At 41.3% G+C, this 18,789-nt stretch overlaps 1 protein-coding gene across 2 annotated transcripts in view; it reads left to right on the top strand.

Annotated features, from left to right (window-relative positions):
- LOC117524794 (protein FAM124A) overlaps window positions 1–18,789 on the top strand; it is a 114,119-nt gene that overhangs the window by 46,749 nt on the left and 48,581 nt on the right. For both annotated transcript variants that reach the window (XM_034186613.1, XM_034186615.1), the window contains one exon: window positions 7,029–7,789. In XM_034186613.1, coding sequence (XP_034042504.1) covers window positions 7,029–7,789 — 761 coding nt within the window. The remainder of the gene's footprint in view (window positions 1–7,028; window positions 7,790–18,789) is intronic.

Below are 18,789 nucleotides of genomic sequence, written 5' to 3' on the forward strand. Positions count from 1 at the left end.
AAATCCTTAACACTCAGGAGAGATAGCAGTTTCTAACCAGATTAATGAAATCTTGGAAAATACAGTGATGCCTGTGGAGTGCACTGACACTGATTTTTAAAAACAATTTATTGTATCCAAGATGATTTGAAACCACATCCTTACCTTGAAAAAGGTCTGGGAGGGTGTTCATGGTGAAGATGGTCCAGTCATAATGTCATTGTGCCGTGTTCTTGTTTCATCCATGGTTGAAATCTCAACCTGTTCAAAAATTCCTTCATTTCTGTTGTGACCTTTGACATATTTTGGTAATCCCTTGAAATTCTGTGGATGTTGTTGAACATGCCAAAACATCACCAGGTGGTTTTCCATAGGCACCATAGTTGCTGTAAAGTTTTATTATGGGTGTGCTACTGTTGCTTTAGCACAAATGACATGGTACAAGCCTGGTCTATCATCCCCCTGTGTGCTACACCAGCATGTTAACAAACTGCATTCATTCATTCATTTTCTGCCAGTTAGCCAGATTCAGATCATAGTGGCAGCAGACAAACTACATGCTAGATGAAATTTGTGGGCAGTTGTGATCATCTAAAAGAACGTGAGCTTCCAGGCTGCTTATCTTTGAAAGTGAGAATGGGATTGAACGGCGATATGCAGACCTGCAGTAACTACAACTACATTGATCAGTCACAATATGAAGATATGGGAAAGAATGGTGGAAACTAGGCTGAGAAAAGAGGTGGACATCTGTAAAAAGCAATAATGTTTCATGTCAAGAAAGAGCACTGCAGATGTGATGTTTACTGATGGAGAAGTGTAGAGAAGGCCAGGAGTTGCACTGTATGTTTGTGGATCTCGAGAAAATCTATGACAGGGTGCCAAGAAAGGGTTGTGGTGTTGTATGAGGAAGTCTGAAGTGATAGAGAGGTATGTAAGGGTGTTGTAGGATATGTACAAAGGCTGTGACAGCAGTTAGATGTGCAGTATGAATGACTGGTTGATGGATGAGATAACACAGGAATCTCCATGGATCATGACATTTGCAGTCAACATTATGATCTGGACTGAGAGTAGAAGCAGGTTGAGACAAGCCTGGTGAAATGGGGGCATAACTTGGAGAGAAGGGGAATGGAAGGCAGTCGGAGCAAGGTGGAATACATGAGGAAGGCGTCCCCATCTTGTCTGCGAGCATAGATAAAGCTCAACAGGGAGGGTAACATTAGGACTTTACAGCAGGCCACGGAGCAGGTGATTAGAGACCCTGCAAGGCTTATAACAAATTGTCAAGAGGAAGAACAGAGCCACCAGATCCAACAAAACCGACAAGGTGAAGGGCACAATTAAAGTAACCTCAGCTTCCGTAACACCTCAGCAGTGCTACAGGCTGATCCCCTCCATGACACACCACATTAATGCAGTAATTCATTCAAAAGGAGCCAAATGAACATACCTTTCAGATATTTGACATTTCTATATTATCGACATAATAATAACCAAGTGGCCTCTGTGTGCGTGTGTGAGTGCATGTGTATGGCTTCGATCACAGAGAAACCGAGGAGAACTGACATTTGCCATTTGGTATGTATTTGGGTCAAGGATGAATGCTGCGAAAACAGAAAGTTGATAAGACAAATGGTTTTTGCTAACCAGTAAAAATGGACATTGTGCTGCAGTGTACCATGGGAGTTCAGGGTTTTGGGGTTTTAAATGTTGTTATTGTGGTTCATGTTAGTTTAACAGTGTTGCTAGTCTTATTGATTTTTTTTGGAGTTCAATTTGTTTAATCAGTTTAGTTAAGTGTCATGTTGCTGGTACCATGAGTGAAATGTTTGCCTTTGATGTTTTCTGCCACCATCTCTGTGTCTAAAGAAAGAAGCACCTGCTTGTGGCAGAATACGGAAAAGACAAAAACCTCTTTGCCCGTCCATCCAAGCATGCGTGCGTGTGTATAACTTCAATCACGGAAAAACTGAGGACAGCTGACATTTGCCATTTGGTATGCTTATGTATTTTGGGTCAAGGATGAATGCTGCCAAAACAAAATGCTGATAGGATTAATATTTTTGGAGAAACTATGGATATAGATGGGTTTCCACTCCAGCACATTTCCAATGACCCTTTGCACTAGCCGTCATGTTGTGTGTCAATCAAATTTTACAGGTCACTGATTCAGTTTGTTAACAAAAGAGACGCTGGCACATATTGTCCCAAGTGACAATATACTGACAATCCAGGCACATATTGTTGCTGGTCATCAGAGCAAGAAGTAAAACTTGATGTTTAACTGTGAATTGTTTTATTTTTCACTATTTCTCTCACACACACATACATACACGCACTCGCTCTCATTACATCCGCCAAGAACATAATAAAATTATTGGCATTTATTTAATATGCTGCTTAAATTCAGTGGGTGGTGTCGTCTGATCCGAGGTCATAGCCCAAAGGTGTGTTTTTTTTTTTGCGACCATCATGCGTCAACTGTTAGCCTGTGACACGGGCAGGTGGCACGTGGAGGTCTTAAAAGTAGGCTTCCCGTGGATGCACACCGGGTTCTGTTCTGGCATTTTATCGCTGTGAGCGCATGAAAATTGTCACATTTATTTTCTTGCAAGCCTTCTCGACAATGCCAGGACTTTTTGCGACCAGTGCGCACAGGACAGAGGAAGATGGTTTGATTCGTCCGGTATTAACTGGCGATGCGTAACGCGGAGATGCTTTTTGCGCAGGCTGCAGAACACCACATCATTTCATCATGACATTTAGCACTCAGATGTTGGTGAATTATTCAAAGCGCTTGGGTGCTATTGGCTCAGTAATAATAAAAATGCCAGCGCTGCTGCTGTGGATCAGCGCAACAACTGTGGGCGCAGCGTAAATCCCGGTGTGATTGTTCCGCCGGCAGAAGCCTGAATCATCCTCTAACGTGTACACGCTCACACCATATATACCAAATAGTTGACAAGATGTGGGAAGGTAATGGCTGGGAGCGCTTCCTCGTCCGAGCACCGTTCTTTTCCGATTGTGTACAGGTCCTTATTGTCAATTTCAGCAATTTTCTGTAAATACTTCACTTTACAAGTTGGATTCAGTGTGTCCCGTCGAGATGAGGTGAACGTCGAGATGTAGAGATGAAGTAACTCACTCGACGTGCAACTGCGCATGCGCATTTTTTTTTCCCGTCAAAGTTTTTTTTTATTAATTGTATTCAGTGTATTTATAGCCTAGTAAGTAAAACATTTTCTGTATTTTACATTAGGAGCATAAATGTATGTACGAGGTCTGTTAGAAAAGTATCCGACCTTTTTATTTTTTTCAAAAACCATATGGATTTGAATCACGTGTGATTGCATCAGCCAAGTTTGAACTTTCGTGCGCATGCATGAGTTTTTTCACACCTGTCGTTCGCGTGATTCGCCTGTGAGCAGGCTTTGTGTGAGCAGTGGTCCACCCCTCTGGTCGGATTTTTATTGCGAATAAATGTCTGAACAATTTGGAGCTTTGCTGCATCAATTTTTTCCAGAAACTGTGAGAGACCTCCAGGTGGTAACCATTCGGAAAATTCAAATGGCTTTGAGGGACGATTTTATGGGGATTACACAGATTAAGGAGTGCTCCAGCCGGTTTAAAGACCGCCCACAGCTGCTGAGAGCGCGCCGCGCTCCGAGCGCTGATCGACAGGCTCAGACCCCGCTGAAACAATCAGATCATTTCCAACGTGAAGGCTTTGTTGATCCGGGACGTCGTCTGACTTACACAAAAATGGCAGGAGACGTGGACAAGAAAAACGGAGGATTGCGCCACCATGCCGCTCATGGCGTGGCACAAAACCACCTCCGTGTTGGTCTCACAAGACGGCTTTGAGATGGCTTTCAGATGGCTGTCGGTGGGTTTTCAGTCGTGTGACTAACCGAGAAATTGTGGATGAGCCTGGACATGCCAGAACATGTCCTGTGAGGCTTCATCACGGTGTTGCTTTGCACCATGCGGCTCCACCGCGATGCGCGGAATTTCTCCGGACGACTGTCTCAATGTGCCGAAAAAGTGCTGATGTCCACGTCTTCCGCAATTCCTGTGCTAGTCAGAGGATGCCCCGGATAAAACACAGCGTCCAGTTTGGAAATGAACGGCACATTCCACTGTTACAGGAGTTTTTGTCATGGAAAGAGGAGCGGAGGAATTCCGCGCGTTGCGGCAATAAAAATAAATTAATAAATAAATTAATTAATTAATTAATTAATTCGCAATAAAAATCCGACGAGAGGGGTGGACCACTGCTCACTCAAAGCCTGCTCACAGGCGAATGACGCAACCGACAGGCGTGAAAAAACTCACGCATGCGCACGAAGGTTCAAGCTTGGCTGATGCAATCACACGTGATTCAAATCCATATGGTTTTTGAAAAAATAAAAAGGTCGGATACTTTTCTAACAGACCTCGTATATGTATATTTTGCCTGTCGAAATAAGCTAACTCCAGGTTACAAATACTTATTGTTTTATAGTGAGTAGATTTTATACATTAGTACGTTCGGATGAACAATTCCTACATTTACTTGCCCATCAAAATAAGCGAACTCCGTCAAGTAATTTTTTCAGTGCACACATATGCAGTTACGCGAGGAACCTCATCTCGATGAAGCACCTCAGCTCGACAGACTTATCTGTTGAGCTGAGATGCGTGGCACCGCAGCTCGACGACGCACCTCATCTCGACAGAACACCGGCTTTGATGTCAGCATTATCGTGGTGATGTCACTGATCTCTATATAATAGATCAGTGACAAAGAAAGTTGACTCACAACATAGCGGACTGCGGAACTGTGGGAAATCTGTGACATCTTCGGATATCATCGGATATTATCTATTAACGTTGTTAATTACATTCTAGATTAACATGCCATTCCAGCAGGGGGTGGTAAATTATTTTTACATTAAAAGCATGAGTGTGTGAGTGCATGCGTACGTGATTTTATTTGGTAAGTTCAATGTAAGTACATAATATAGTTGTAAATATGTTTAAAATACATGGATGTTCAAGAAAGTGAAAACGCTTATTTCCATTGTGGTCCATTTTAAAAATCAAAAGACAAAATAGAAGGAAAAATTAAATAATAATAATAATAATAATAATAATAATAATAATAATAGTGTGTATATGATAACAAGAACCTAAACAATTTATAAATACATTAAGACAGTAAATTGACATTAAAAATTTGCGTAATTAACAGGAAAAAAAAGGGGGTTGACTACTTCTTCTAAAAAGTGTTGCAGTCTAAGGTTCTAAGAACATTCTGGACTCACACACCATTCTGACTCATTATAGAAACTTTGCTTAATTTATTTCCACCCTTGAAAAATGCCAGCTACCTATTTTATAAACACTACCTAATCTAGAGGCTGTGGATCCCCATGAGCAACATGCTAGTAATGAAAGCAGAGCAGCCCAAAGCAGGGGTGAATCCAGATGGAATGGGGGTGTGGGGCAAGGATGTGCCCCCCCTCCTCCACAACACCCCTAGATTAAAGGTCCAGTTTTGAAGCCTTTTTTTTTTACTACAACTACTAATACTACTTATAATAATTTCGACAAGTAAAATGTTTAGAGAGAATTTAAATGTTAGAAAAATGTTAGAAAGAATTTAATAGTTACATTTATAAACAATGTAGGTTAGAAATTGCAAGTTTTACTGTTACAGTGCTATCAACAGTTAAATATGAGGTCAAGAAAAAGGTATTTATTTTACTTTTTAAAAAACAAGTATTTATTTTTATTGAAGTCAAGAAAGGGTGACTATAAAGTGAGTTTTGGCAAAACAGGTATCACTGTCATGTTGAGGTGGCAGAGGGTTGTTGTCCGCAGCTGGGGAAAGTAACTAAAAAAGTAACTAGTAATCTGACTTAGTTACTTTTACAATTGAGTAATCAGGAAAGTAACTAAGTTACTTTTTCAAGGAGTAATCAGTAATCAGTAATTGGATTACTTTTTCAAAGTAACTGTGGCAACACTGGTAATGAGTTGACAATATATAAAGTTTTCACTTTCTGAAATAACTGACAAACTTAAACTTTTTCATGAAGTCTTTCTTCAGTGTTATTGTCCATCCTTTCATAATGCATGTCATGATTTGATTCAACTTTGTGTAGAAATATTACTTTCTGTTATTTTGCCTTTATACTTATTAAATGCATAAGATTTGACTTAGTTAAGCTTCATCTCTTACATTTTAACACCCTACTGACCACCTTGTAGCAACATTTGTTTGTAACACGAGCTTAACATTTAAAAAATGCCATCTCTATTATCCAGTAGCACAGGGTACAAACTGCCCTTTTGCAAAGGCCAGCAGGGCCCTTGAGACAGAACCTGTATGTGTTTGTATTCCCTGTTTGACGAAGGGAAGCTGGCAGCAGCCACACAGCCTCCTGTGCCAGTGACAAGGGGACTGTGTCCTTTCTCTTGGCCAAAACTGCCTGAAAGCACAAACAAAATGGGACAAGTCTCCAGAGAGCTCCGATAATGAGTGTCAGAAAAGTGCTGTGAAAAGAAAGCATGCATGGATACTGTGTGAGAGTGTACGTGTAACATGCAAAAACAATTTGGGAACATTTCAACTGTGGTTTCACAGTACACCTATGCCAGGTCAGTCCTTTTCCAGGTCAGGGGTTCAGTGTCTGGAACATTCCTGCAGGACTCAGTAATGACCTCCTAATGGCACTAATGAGCCGACAGAAGGGAGCGCAGGAAAGAGGAGAGAAAGAGGGATGGAGGGGGGAAGGATCAGGGTGAACATGGCCATGAAGAGAAGGATGGAGTTGGACATGATAATGGATCATGAGTGAAAAGGGGGAAGACAGGAGTGAGAGCGCTGGTGGAATGAGGGGTCCAGAAATGCAGAAGAGAGGTAGACAAATGTAGAAACAGGAGCCTTGGTGCTCTCATGTTACAGTTTTTCTTGCTTTGTACTTTCTTTGTTTCTGCATGATTTAATTCATATCGTGTTCTTCTGCAATCTTTCCCTCCTTCTTCTGTTGTATGTGGAGGTGAGTTGTCCATGGGTGAACTCCAGGATCCTTTCCTCGTCAGTGTCCACCTCATTGCTGACCCGGGCCAGGCCAGGTTTCTTCAGCTTGCTGTCAATGGAGTGCTGTCGTGGGTCCATCCTGAGCTGCACCTCTTCCGTGTCTCAGAGCGCGCTTCCACCTTCCAGCGGTCTCGGGCCAAGTGGCGTCAGAACTCGGATGCAAACTGTCAAGCAGCAATGGCGGTCATCCTTTTCCTCCAGGAGGCATCTGGTGGTGAGGAGAAGTTACTGACACTGCACCGCGTGTTCCAGCGCTCACCGTGGTGCTACCACCATACTGAGAAGGTCAGCAACGGAAGACACATGTTGCCGTTAACACCGTGCAGTCAGGACTTTTACACCCTGTCCCCTGGCACGCCACTTTGGGCTGTGCGGCAGGTCCATTATGGGAAGGAGATAGTACGATTTACTGTGTACTGTTGCCATGAAAATTACATGGACATGGTGCGACTGTACAAGTTGCTTCTGCAGAGGAAGGTGGCACAGAAGAAGGAGGACTTCTGCTTTTTTGTGGTCTATTCTAACCCAGATGTGGAGATCCAACTTTCATTTAAAAGGCTCCCACGGGGCCAAAGTCCAGTGACCATGGACTCAGCAGTGATGGAAGTGAGAGTACGGGACGTCGGAGCACTGGTGCCTTTGCTGCCACACGCCTGCAGCCCCATCAGTGATTTACGCTGGCAGACAGAGGACTATGATGGAAATAAGATCCTGCTGCAGGTGAGACAAGTCTAATGCATTACAAACTCTACTTTACAATCGAGTGAGCCTCTCCTTAACCAGGCTTTAGCAGATGATTGTAAATGCTGTGCAGTTGGGTCCATAAATATTTGGACATTAACAAAGTAATTGTGATTTTTCTTTATCGTGCCGACCACAACATATTGAAGATAAAACCAATAATGAGTATGAACTCACTGTGCCAACTTACACCTTTGGTTTGAGGTTATTTATATCTAAACCTGTACGAATTACAGCAGGATCTTAATGAGTGACACGAACTCAATAAGATAATCATGAATTACCTCCAACATCCCATGGATACTTTGTTATTGACGATGCCTATTTGTGTGCATGCGTCATGTTGTTTAATTTCAACAACAGCGCTTAATTTTAAGTGAATTTAATTTTCCTTTATATAGCGCCAAATCACAACAGAGTTGCCACAAGGCGCTTCACACAGGTAAGGTCTAACCTTACCAACCCCCAGAGCAACAGTGGTAAGGAAAAACTCCCTCTGAGGAAGAAACCTCAAGCAGACCAGACTCAAAGGGGTGACCCTCTGCTTGGGAAATGATACAAACATAAATTACAGAAACAATTCACAGACAAATATACAAGAATTGCTGTTGGTACACAGGACAGGAGGGTCAATCAATCAATCAATTTTTTTTTGTATAGCGCCAAATCACAACAAACAGTTGCCCCAAGGCGCTTTATATTGTAAGGCAAGGCCATATAATAATTATGTAAAACCCCAACGGTCAAAACAACCCCCTGTGAGCAAGCACTTGGCTACAGTGGGAAGGAAAAACTCCCTTTTAACAGGAAGAAACCTCCAGCAGAACCAGGCTCAGGGAGGGGCAGTCTTCTGCTGGGACTGGTTGGGGCTGAGGGAGAGAACCAGGAAAAAGACATGCTGTGGAGGGGAGCAGAGATCGATCACTAATGATTAAATGCAGAGTGGTGCATACAGAGCCAAAAAGAGAAAGAGCATCATGGGAACCCCCCAGCAGTCTATGTCTATAGCAGCATAACTAAGGGATGGTTCAGGGTCACCTGATCCAGCCCTAACTATAAGCTTTAGCAAAAAGGAAAGTTTTAAGCCTAATCTTAAAAGTAGAGAGGGTGTCTGTCTCCCTGATCTGAATTGGGAGCTGGTTCCACAGGAGAGGAGCCTGAAAGCTGAAGGCTCTGCCTCCCATTCTACTCTTACAAACCCTAGGAACTACAAGTAAGCCTGCAGTCTGAGAGCGAAGCGCTCTATTGGGGTGATATGGTACTACGAGGTCCCTAAGATAAGATGGGACCTGATTATTCAAAACCTTATAAGTAAGAAGAAGAATTTTAAATTCTATTCTAGAATTAACAGGAAGCCAATGAAGAGAGGCCAATATGGGTGAGATATGCTCTCTCCTTCTAGTCCCCGTCAGTACTCTAGCTGCAGCATTTTGAATTAACTGAAGGCTTTTTAGGGAACTTTAGGACAACCTGATAATAATGAATTACAATAGTCCAGCCTAGAGGAAATAAATGCATGAATTAGTTTTTCAGCATCACTCTGAGACAAGACCTTTCTGATTTTAGAGATATTGCGTAAATGCAAAAAAGCAGTCCTACATATTTGTTTAATATGCGCTTTGAATGACATATCCTGATCAAAAATGACTCCAAGATTTCTCACAGTATTACTAGAGGCCAGGGCAATGCCATCCAGAGTAAGGATCTGGTTAGACACCATGTTTCTAAGATTTGTGGGGCCAAGTACAATAACTTCAGTTTTATCTGAGTTTAAAAGCAGGAAATTAGAGGTCATCCATGTCTTTATGTCTGTAAGACAATCCTGCAGTTTAGCTAATTGGTGTGTGTCCTCTGGCTTCATGGATAGATAAAGCTGGGTATCATCTGCGTAACAATGAAAATTTAAGCAATACCGTCTAATAATACTACCTAAGGGAAGCATGTATAAAGTGAATAAAATTGGTCCTAGCACAGAACCTTGTGGAACTCCATAATTAACCCTAGTCTGTGAAGAAGATTCCCCATGTACATGAACAAATTGTAATCTATTAGACAAATATGATTCAAACCACCGCAGTGCCTTTAATACCTATGGCATGCTCTAATCTCTGTAATAAAATTTTATGGTCAACAGTATCAAAAGCAGCACTGAGGTCTAACAGAACAAGCACAGAGATGAGTCCACTGTCCGAGGCCATAAGAAGATCATTTGTAACCTTCACTAATGCTGTTTCTGTACTATGATGAATTCTAAAACCTGACTGAAACTCTTCAAATAGACCATTCCTCTGCAGATGATCAGTTAGCTGTTTTACAACTACCCTTTCAAGAATTTTTGAGAGAAAAGGAAGGTTGGAGATTGGCCTATAATTAGCTAAGATAGCTGGGTCAGGTGATGGCTTTTTAAGTAATGGTTTAATTACTGCCACCTTAAAAGCCTGTGGTACGTAGCCAACTAACAAAGATAGATTGATCATATTTAAGATCGAAGCATTAAATAATGGTAGGGCTTCCTTGAGCAGCCTGGTAGGAATGGGGTCTAATAAACATGTTGATGGTTTGGATGAAGTAACTAATGAAAATAACTCAGACAGAACAATCGGAGAGAAAGAGTCTAACCAAATACCGGCATCACTGAAAGCAGCCAAAGATAACGATACGTCTTTGGGATGGTTATGAGTAATTTTTTCTCTAATAGTTAAAATTTGTTAGCAAAGAAAGTCATGAAGTCATTACTAGTTAAAGTTAATGGAATACTCAGCTCAATAGAGCTCTGACTCTTTGTCAGCCTGGCTACAGTGCTGAAAAGAAACCTGGGGTTGTTCTTATTTTCTTCAATTAGTGATGAGTAGAAAGATGTCCTAGTTTTACGGAGGGCTTTTTTATAGAGCAACAGACTCTTTTTCCAGGCTAAGTGAAGATCTTCTAAATTAGTGAGACGCCATTTCCTCTCCAACTTACGGGTTATCTGCTTTAAGCTACGAGTTTGTGAGTTATACCACGGAGTCAGGCACTTCTGATTTAAAGCTCTCTTTTTCAGAGGAGCTACAGCATCCAAAGTTGTCTTCAATGAGGATGTAAAACTATTGACGAGATACTCTATCTCACTTACAGAGTTTAGGTAGCTACTCTGCACTGTGTTGGTATATGGCATTAGAGAACATAAAGAAGGAATCATATCCTTAAACCTAGTTACAGCGCTTTCTGAAAGACTTCTAGTGTAATGAAACTTATTCCCCACTGCTGGGTAGTCCATCAGAGTAAATGTAAATGTTATTAAGAAATGATCAGACAGCAGGGAGTTTTCAGGGAATACTGTTAAGTCTTCTATTTCCATACCATAAGTCAGAACAAGATCTAAGATATGATTAAAGTGGTGGGTGGACTCATTTACTTTTTGAGCAAAGCCAATTGAGTCTAATAATAGATTAAATGCAGTGTTGAGGCTGTCATTCTCAGCATCTGTGTGGATGTTAAAATCGCCCACTATAATTATCTTATCTGAGCTAAGCACTAAGTCAGACAAAAGGTCTGAAAATTCACAGAGAAACTCGCAGTAACGACCAGGTGGACGATAGATAATAACAAATAAAACTGGTTTTTGGGACTTCCAATTTGGATGGACAAGACTAAGAGTCAAGCTTTCAAATGAATTAAAGCTCTGTCTGGGTTTTTGATTAATTAATAAGCTGGAATGGAAGATTGCTGCTAATCCTCCGCCTCGGCCCGTGCTACGAGCGTTCTGACAGTTAGTGTGACTCGGGGGTGTTGACTCATTTAAACTAACATATTCATCCTGCTGTAACCAGGTTTCTGTAAGGCAGAATAAATCAATATGTTGATCAATTATTATATCATTTACCAACAGGGACTTAGAAGAGAGAGACCTAATGTTTAATAGACCACATTTAACTGTTTTAGTCTGTGGTGCAGTTGAAGGTGCTATATTATTTTTTCTTTTTGAATTTTTATGCTTAAATAGATTTTTACTGGTTATTGGTGGTCTGGGAGCAGACACCGTCTCTACGGGGATGGGGTAGTGAGTGGATGGCAGGGGGAGAGAAGCTGCAGAGAGGAGTGTAAGACTACAACTCTGCTTCCTGGTCCCAACCCTGGATAGTCACGGTTTGGAGGATTTAATAAAATTGGCCAGATTTCTAGAAATGAGAGCTGCTCCATCCAAAGTGGGATGGATGCCGTCTCTCCTAATAAGACCAGGTTTTCCCCAGAAGCTTTGCCAATTATCTATGAAGCCCACCTCATTTTTTGGACACCACTCAGACAGCCAGCAATTCAAGGAGAACATGCGGCTAAACATGTCACTCCCGGTCCGGTTGGGGAGGGGCCCAGAGAAAACTACAGAGTACGACATTGTTTTTGCAAAGTTACACACCGATTTAATGTTAATTTTAGTGACCTCCGATTGGCGTAACCGGGTGTCATTACTGCCGACGTGAATTACAATCTTACCAAATTTACGCTTAGCCTTAGCCAGCAGTTACAACTGCAACTACAACTACAAATACAACTGCCATCTCTGGATGGAGCTGCACCTTAAACAGAGAGAAAAAAAAGAAACAGGCATCAGAAAGACAAAAAATACTGTATAATTTGCCAGCATTAATCAACAAGAAAAACAGAAAAAATACTAAGGTGATCGCCGGCCACTAGCCCTAAGCTTCACTAAAAGACCCAGAATTTAGGTAAAGTTGAGGCCGCGGCCCGCTCCAATTACTAATAACATGAATGAAAGAAGTAAACAGCATAAAACAAAACTGCAGCATTTCTCGTTCAAGTTGTATTTCCTCAAGGAGTGTGTACATTTCAGCGTTGGTGAAGTTTTCATGTCTTTTCATTTTTCTATCATTTCCACTCAATGTGGGTGAAGAGAGCTTTATGCACTGACAAATGCAAAAATGAAACTACAACAAAGATAAAAATATGTTTTTGGGCTATCGAACCTGCGCAAAGGACAAGACAATTGAAAGTATTTGGTACACAACTTTAACCTCGGTCGTCACTGAGACTCTCTAGTCGAGAACCTTCAAACATCTCTTTGCGTGCAGCCGCTGAATTGGGGAAAAGCCATGGTCTTTATAAGCTGTGGTGTCGTGTCATTTCCTTGCTGGAATGTCATCAGAATGTGTTGTGTGCACCTTTGTGAGTATTCTGTAATTGCATGAATTGCTTTTAACTCAGTGCTTCCTAATGTTTCTGTTTGCTTTTTCTTTGTGAATCAACAGTTTGAATGATTTCAGTTTTTGTGATTCGCTGTTTTTAGCAGCTGAGGAGACTGTCCAGTCGTTGGAGTATCAGCTGCGAGTTGGCTGATCATTTTGTGTTTTCCTCAAGCGGTAAGATTTAATGGCCTCAGATGAAGCCAACCCAGGAGAAGAAAAAGTTGCAGTGCCTTGACTGGCCACTTGAGGCTGGCTTCAAAAGTCAGCAAGTTCCCATTCAACTCCATGTTAAAATATCCAAATTAAGAGCAGAAATTAACATGTTTACAGCCTGGTACAAAACACAGTTTATGTCTCTATAGCTAGTAGGGATGCACCGATCCACAATTTTTCACTTCTGATCTGATACCTGAATTTGGATATCTGCTGATACCGATACTTTTCCGATCCGATACCAGAGCTCTGTTTGCTTTAATATTATTATTATCATTATTGTTGATTTTATATGAGGATTTTCTTAAAAAGGAGACCTGAAAGTTCAGTTATAATTTTCCAGAAGGTGTATCTAAGATGAAAGCTGGAAACTCTACTGGTGGTTGGCTCTCACTGCGGTATTGTATCACTTCCTGTTCCGGAGCACAGTGGTGTTTTGCTGTATCTGTTAGCTGTTTAATCTGTGCAGTTAGATTGATCTAGTTATCTAGATAACGATTTGTTTCCCAGTGTAATCTTAACGTGCCTTAACTAAAGCACTCCTTCTGCTGAATCACCTCTAAATTATTTACACATTATTCACTTTGCGTGTTTTAGGAATCCGCTAGCTTAGCGCAGCTACTAGCTCTTAGCCGATTTAGCATGGCGGCTTCTCCTGTCTCTCCCGCACTTTTCTGCTCTGGGTGTGAAATGTTTAGTTATTCCTCGGCCTCCTTTAGCAGTAACGGTACTTGTAATAAGTGTAGCTTATTCATAGCTTTGGAGGCCAGGCTGGGCGAATTGGAGACTCGGCTCCGCACCATGGAAAATTCTACAGCTAGCCAGGCCCCTGTAGTCGGTGCAGACCAAGGTAGCTTAGCCGCCGTTAGTTCCCCTCTGGCAGATCCCGAGCAACTGGGAAAGCAGGCCGACTGGGTGACTGTGAGGAGGAAGCCCCGTGTACACCGCCAACTCAGTCACATTTCTAACCGTTTTTCCCCACTCGGCGACACACCCGCCAAGGATCAAACTCTGGTTATTGGCGACTCTGTTTTGAGAAATGTGAAGTTAGCGACACCAGCAACCATAGTCAATTGATTTCCGGGGGCCAGAGCGGGCGACATTGAAGGAAATTTGAAACTGCTGGCTAAGGCTAAGCGTAAATTTGGTAAGATTGTAATTCACATCGGCAGTAATGACACCTGGTTACGCCAATCGTAGATCACTAAAATTAACATTGAATCGGTGTGTAACTTTGCAAAAACAATGTTGGACTCTGTAGTTTTCTCTGGGCCCCTCCCCAATCGGACCGGGAGTGACATGTTTAGCCGCATGTTCTCCTTGAATTGCTGGCTGTCTGAGTGGTGTCCAAAAAATGAGGTGGGCTTCATAGTAATTGGCAAAGCTTCTGGGGAAAACCTGGTCTTGTTAGGAGAGACGGCATCCATCCCACTTTGGATGGAGCAGCTCTCATTTCTAGAAATCTGGCCAATTTTCTTAAATCCTCCAAACCGTGACTATCCATGGTTGGGACCAGGAAGCAGAGTTGTAGTCTTACACACCTCTCTGCAGCTTCTCTCCCCCTGCCATCCCCTCATTACCCCATCCCCGTAAAGACGGTGTCTGCTCCCAGACCACCAATAACCAGCAAAAATCTATTTAAGCATAAAAATTCAAAAAGAAAAATAATATAGCACCTTCAACTCCACCACAGACTAAAACAGTTAAATGTGGTCTATTAAACATTAGGTCTCTCTCTTCTAAGTCCCTGTTGGTAAATGATATAATAATTGATCAACATATTGATTTATTCTGCCTTACAGAAACCGGGTTACAGCAGGATGAATATGTTAGTTTAAATGAGTCAACACCCCCGAGTCACACTAACCGTCAGAATGCTCGTAGCACGGGCCGAGGCGGAGGATTAGCAGCAATCTTCCATTCCAGCTTATTAATTAATCAGAAACCCAGACAGAGCTTTAATTCATTTGAAAGCTTGACTCTTAGTCTTGTCCATCCAAATTGGAAGTCCCAGAAACCAGTTTTATTTGTTATTATCTATCGTCCACCTGGTCGTTACTGTGAGTTTCTCTGTGAATTTTCAGACCTTTTGTCTGACTTAGTGCTTAGCTCAGATAAGATAATTATAGTGGGCGATTTTAACATCCACACAGATGCTGAGAATGACAGCCTCAACACTGCATTTAATCTATTATTAGACTCTATTGGCTTTGCTCAAAATGTAAATGAGTCCACCCACCACTTTAATCATATCTTAGATCTTGTTCTGACTTATGGTATGGAAATAGAAGACTTAACAGTATTCCCTGAAAACTCCCTTCTGTCTGATCATTTCTTAATAACATTTACATTTACTCTGATGGACTACCCAGCAGTGGGGAATAAGTTTCATTACACTAGAAGTCTTTCAGAAAGCGCTGTAACTAGGTTTAAGGATATGATTCCTTCTTTATGTTCTCTAATGCCATATACCAACACAGTGCAGAGTAGCTACCTAAACTCTGTAAGTGAGATAGAGTATCTCGTCAATAGTTTTACATCCTCATTGAAGACAACTTTGGATGCTGTAGCTCCTCTGAAAAAGAGAGCTTTAAATCAGAAGTGCCTGACTCCGTGGTATAACTCACAAACTCGTAGCTTAAAGCAGATAACCCGTAAGTTGGAGAGGAAATGGCGTCTCACTAATTTAGAAGATCTTCACTTAGCCTGGAAAAAGAGTCTGTTGCTCTATAAAAAAGCCCTCCGTAAAGCTAGGACATCTTACTACTCATCACTAATTGAAGAAAAATAAGAACAACCCCAGGTTTCTTTTCAGCACTGTAGCCAGGCTGACAAGAGTCAGAGCTCTATTGAGCTGAGTATTCCATTAACTTTAACTAGTAATGACTTCATGACTTTCTTTGCTAACAAAATTTTAACTATTAGAGAAAAAATTACTCATAACCATCCCAAAGACGTATCGTTATCTTTGGCTGCTTTCAGTGATGCCGGTATTTGGTTAGACTCTTTCTCTCCGACTGTCCTGTCTGAATTATTTTCATTAGTTACTTCATCCAAACCATCAACATGTTTATTAGACCCCATTCCTACCAGGCTGCTCAAGGAAGTCCTACAATTATTTAATGCTTCGATATTAAATATGATCAATCTATCTTTGTTAGTTGGCTATGTACCACAGGCTTTTAAGGTGGCAGTAATTAAACCATTACTTAAAAAGCCATCACTTGACCCAGCTATCTTAGCTAATTATAGGCCAATCTCCAACCTTCCTTTTCTCTCAAAAATTCTTGAAAGGGTAGTTGTAAAACAGCTAACTGATCATCTGCAGAGGAATGGTCTATTTGAAGAGTTTCAGTCAGGTTTTAGAATTCATCATAGTACAGAAACAGCATTAGTGAAGGTTGCAAATGATCTTCTTATGGCCTCGGACAGTGGACTCATCTCTGTGCTTGTTCTGTTAGACCTCAGTGCTGCTTTTGATACTGTTGACCATAAATTTTATTACAGAGATTAGAGCATGCCATAGGTATTAAAGGCACTGCGCTGCGGTGGTTTTGAATCATATTTGTCTAATAGATTACAATTTGTTCATGTAAATGGGGAATCTCTTCACAGACTAAAGTTAATTATGGAGTTCCACAAGGTTCTGTGCTAGGACCAATTTTATTCACTTTATACATGCTTCCCTTAGGCAGTATTATTAGACGGTATTGCTTAAATTTTCATTGTTACGCAGATGATACCCAGCTTTATCTATCCATGAAGCCAGAGGACACACACCAATTAGCTAAACTGCAAGATTGTCTTACAGACATAAAGACATGGATGACCTCTAATTTCTGCTTTTAAACTCAGATAAAACTGAAGTTATTGTACTTGGCCCCACAAATCTTAGAAACATGGTGTCTAACCAGATCCTTACTCTGGATGGCATTACCCTGACCTCTAGTAATACTGTGAGAAATCTTGAGTCATTTTTTGATCAGGATATGTCATTCAAAGTGCATATTAAACAAATATGTAGGACTGCTTTTTTGCATTTACGCATATCTCTAAAATTAGAAAGGTCGTTGTCTCAGAGTGATGCTGAAAAACTAATTCATGCATTTATTTCCTCTAGGCTGGACTATTGTAATTCATTATTATCAGGTTGTCCTAAAAGTTCCCTAAAGTACTAACGGGGACTAGAAGGAGAGAGCATATCTCACCCATATTGGCCTCTCTTCATTGGCTTCCTGTTAATTCTAGAATAGAATTTAAAATTCTTCTTCTTACTTATAAGGTTTTGAATAATCAGGTCCCATCTTATCTTAGGGACCTCGTAGTACCATATCACCCCAATAGAGCGCTTCGCTCTCAGACTGCAGGCTTACTTGTAGTTCCTAGTGTTTGTAAGAGTAGAATGGAGGCAGAGCCTTCAGCTTTCAGGCTCCTCTCCTGTGGAACCAGCTCCCAATTCAGATCAGGGAGACAGACACCCTCTCTACTTTTAAGATTAGGCTTAAAACTTTCCTTTTTGCTAAAGCTTATAGTTAGGACTGGATCAGGTGACCCTGAACCATCCCTTAGTTATGCTGCTATAGACGTAGACTGCTGGGGGGTTCCCATGATGCACTGTTTCTTTCTCTTTTTGCTCTGTATGTACCACTCTGCATTTAATCATTAGTGATCGATCTCTGCTCCCCTCCACAGCATGTCTTTTTCCTGGTTCTCTCCCTCAGCCCCAACCAGTCCCAGCAGAAGACTGCCCCTCCCTGAGCCTGGTTCTGCTGGAGGTTTCTTCCTGTTAAAAGGGAGTTTTTCCTTCCCACTGTAGCCAAGTGCTTGCTCACAGGGGGTCGTTTTGACCGTTGGGGTTTTACATAATTATTGTATGGCCTTGCCTTACAATATAAAGCGCCTTGGGGCAACTGTTTGTTGTGATTTGGCGCTATATAAAAAAAAAATTGATTGATTGAATTGAAAGCCTAGATTTGATGTTTTGGTGAAAGAATTAAGTACTTTTGTTTTTTTATAACCTTAATTTTATAGACTTAAAGAGAAAAGACAGCACTCTCTCTCTCTTTCTCTCTGTCTGTCTGTCTCTCCTTCTCAATGTTCAATTTCATTGGAGGTTTATTGATGTGGGAGACATATGTACATTGTCAAAGCAAGTGTTAAGAGTACCAATTAAGTCCTCTCTGTCTGTCTCTCTGTCTGTCTCCCTCTCTCTCTGTCTGAATGTCTCTCTCTCTCTCTCTCTCTCTCTCTCTCTCTCTCTCTCTCTCTCTCTCTCTCTCTCTCTCTCTCTCTCTCTCTCGCCATTTTCCTGCTAACAGCAAACGTGAAACTTTTTGGAAACACAAAGCCTTTCAACTGTAAGCCATAAATTTCTAAATGTATCGTCAGTGAGGCTCACGCGAGGGACTGTGGATCAATACTGAAAGATTCTGATGGAGTTTTTTCACATTCATCATACAGGAACAAACTCTGCTCCACTCCGCTCTTGTGCTCTGAAGCGGCTGATTTTTTTCAGCACACATTTCTAGTTTTTTTTTTTTTTGGAAAATCCATCCTCAGCGGCACAGACAATTTGAACCTGAAAGC

Source organism: Thalassophryne amazonica, chromosome 14, assembly GCF_902500255.1.
Source record: "Thalassophryne amazonica chromosome 14, fThaAma1.1, whole genome shotgun sequence".
Lineage (NCBI taxonomy): Eukaryota > Metazoa > Chordata > Actinopteri > Batrachoidiformes > Batrachoididae > Thalassophryne > Thalassophryne amazonica.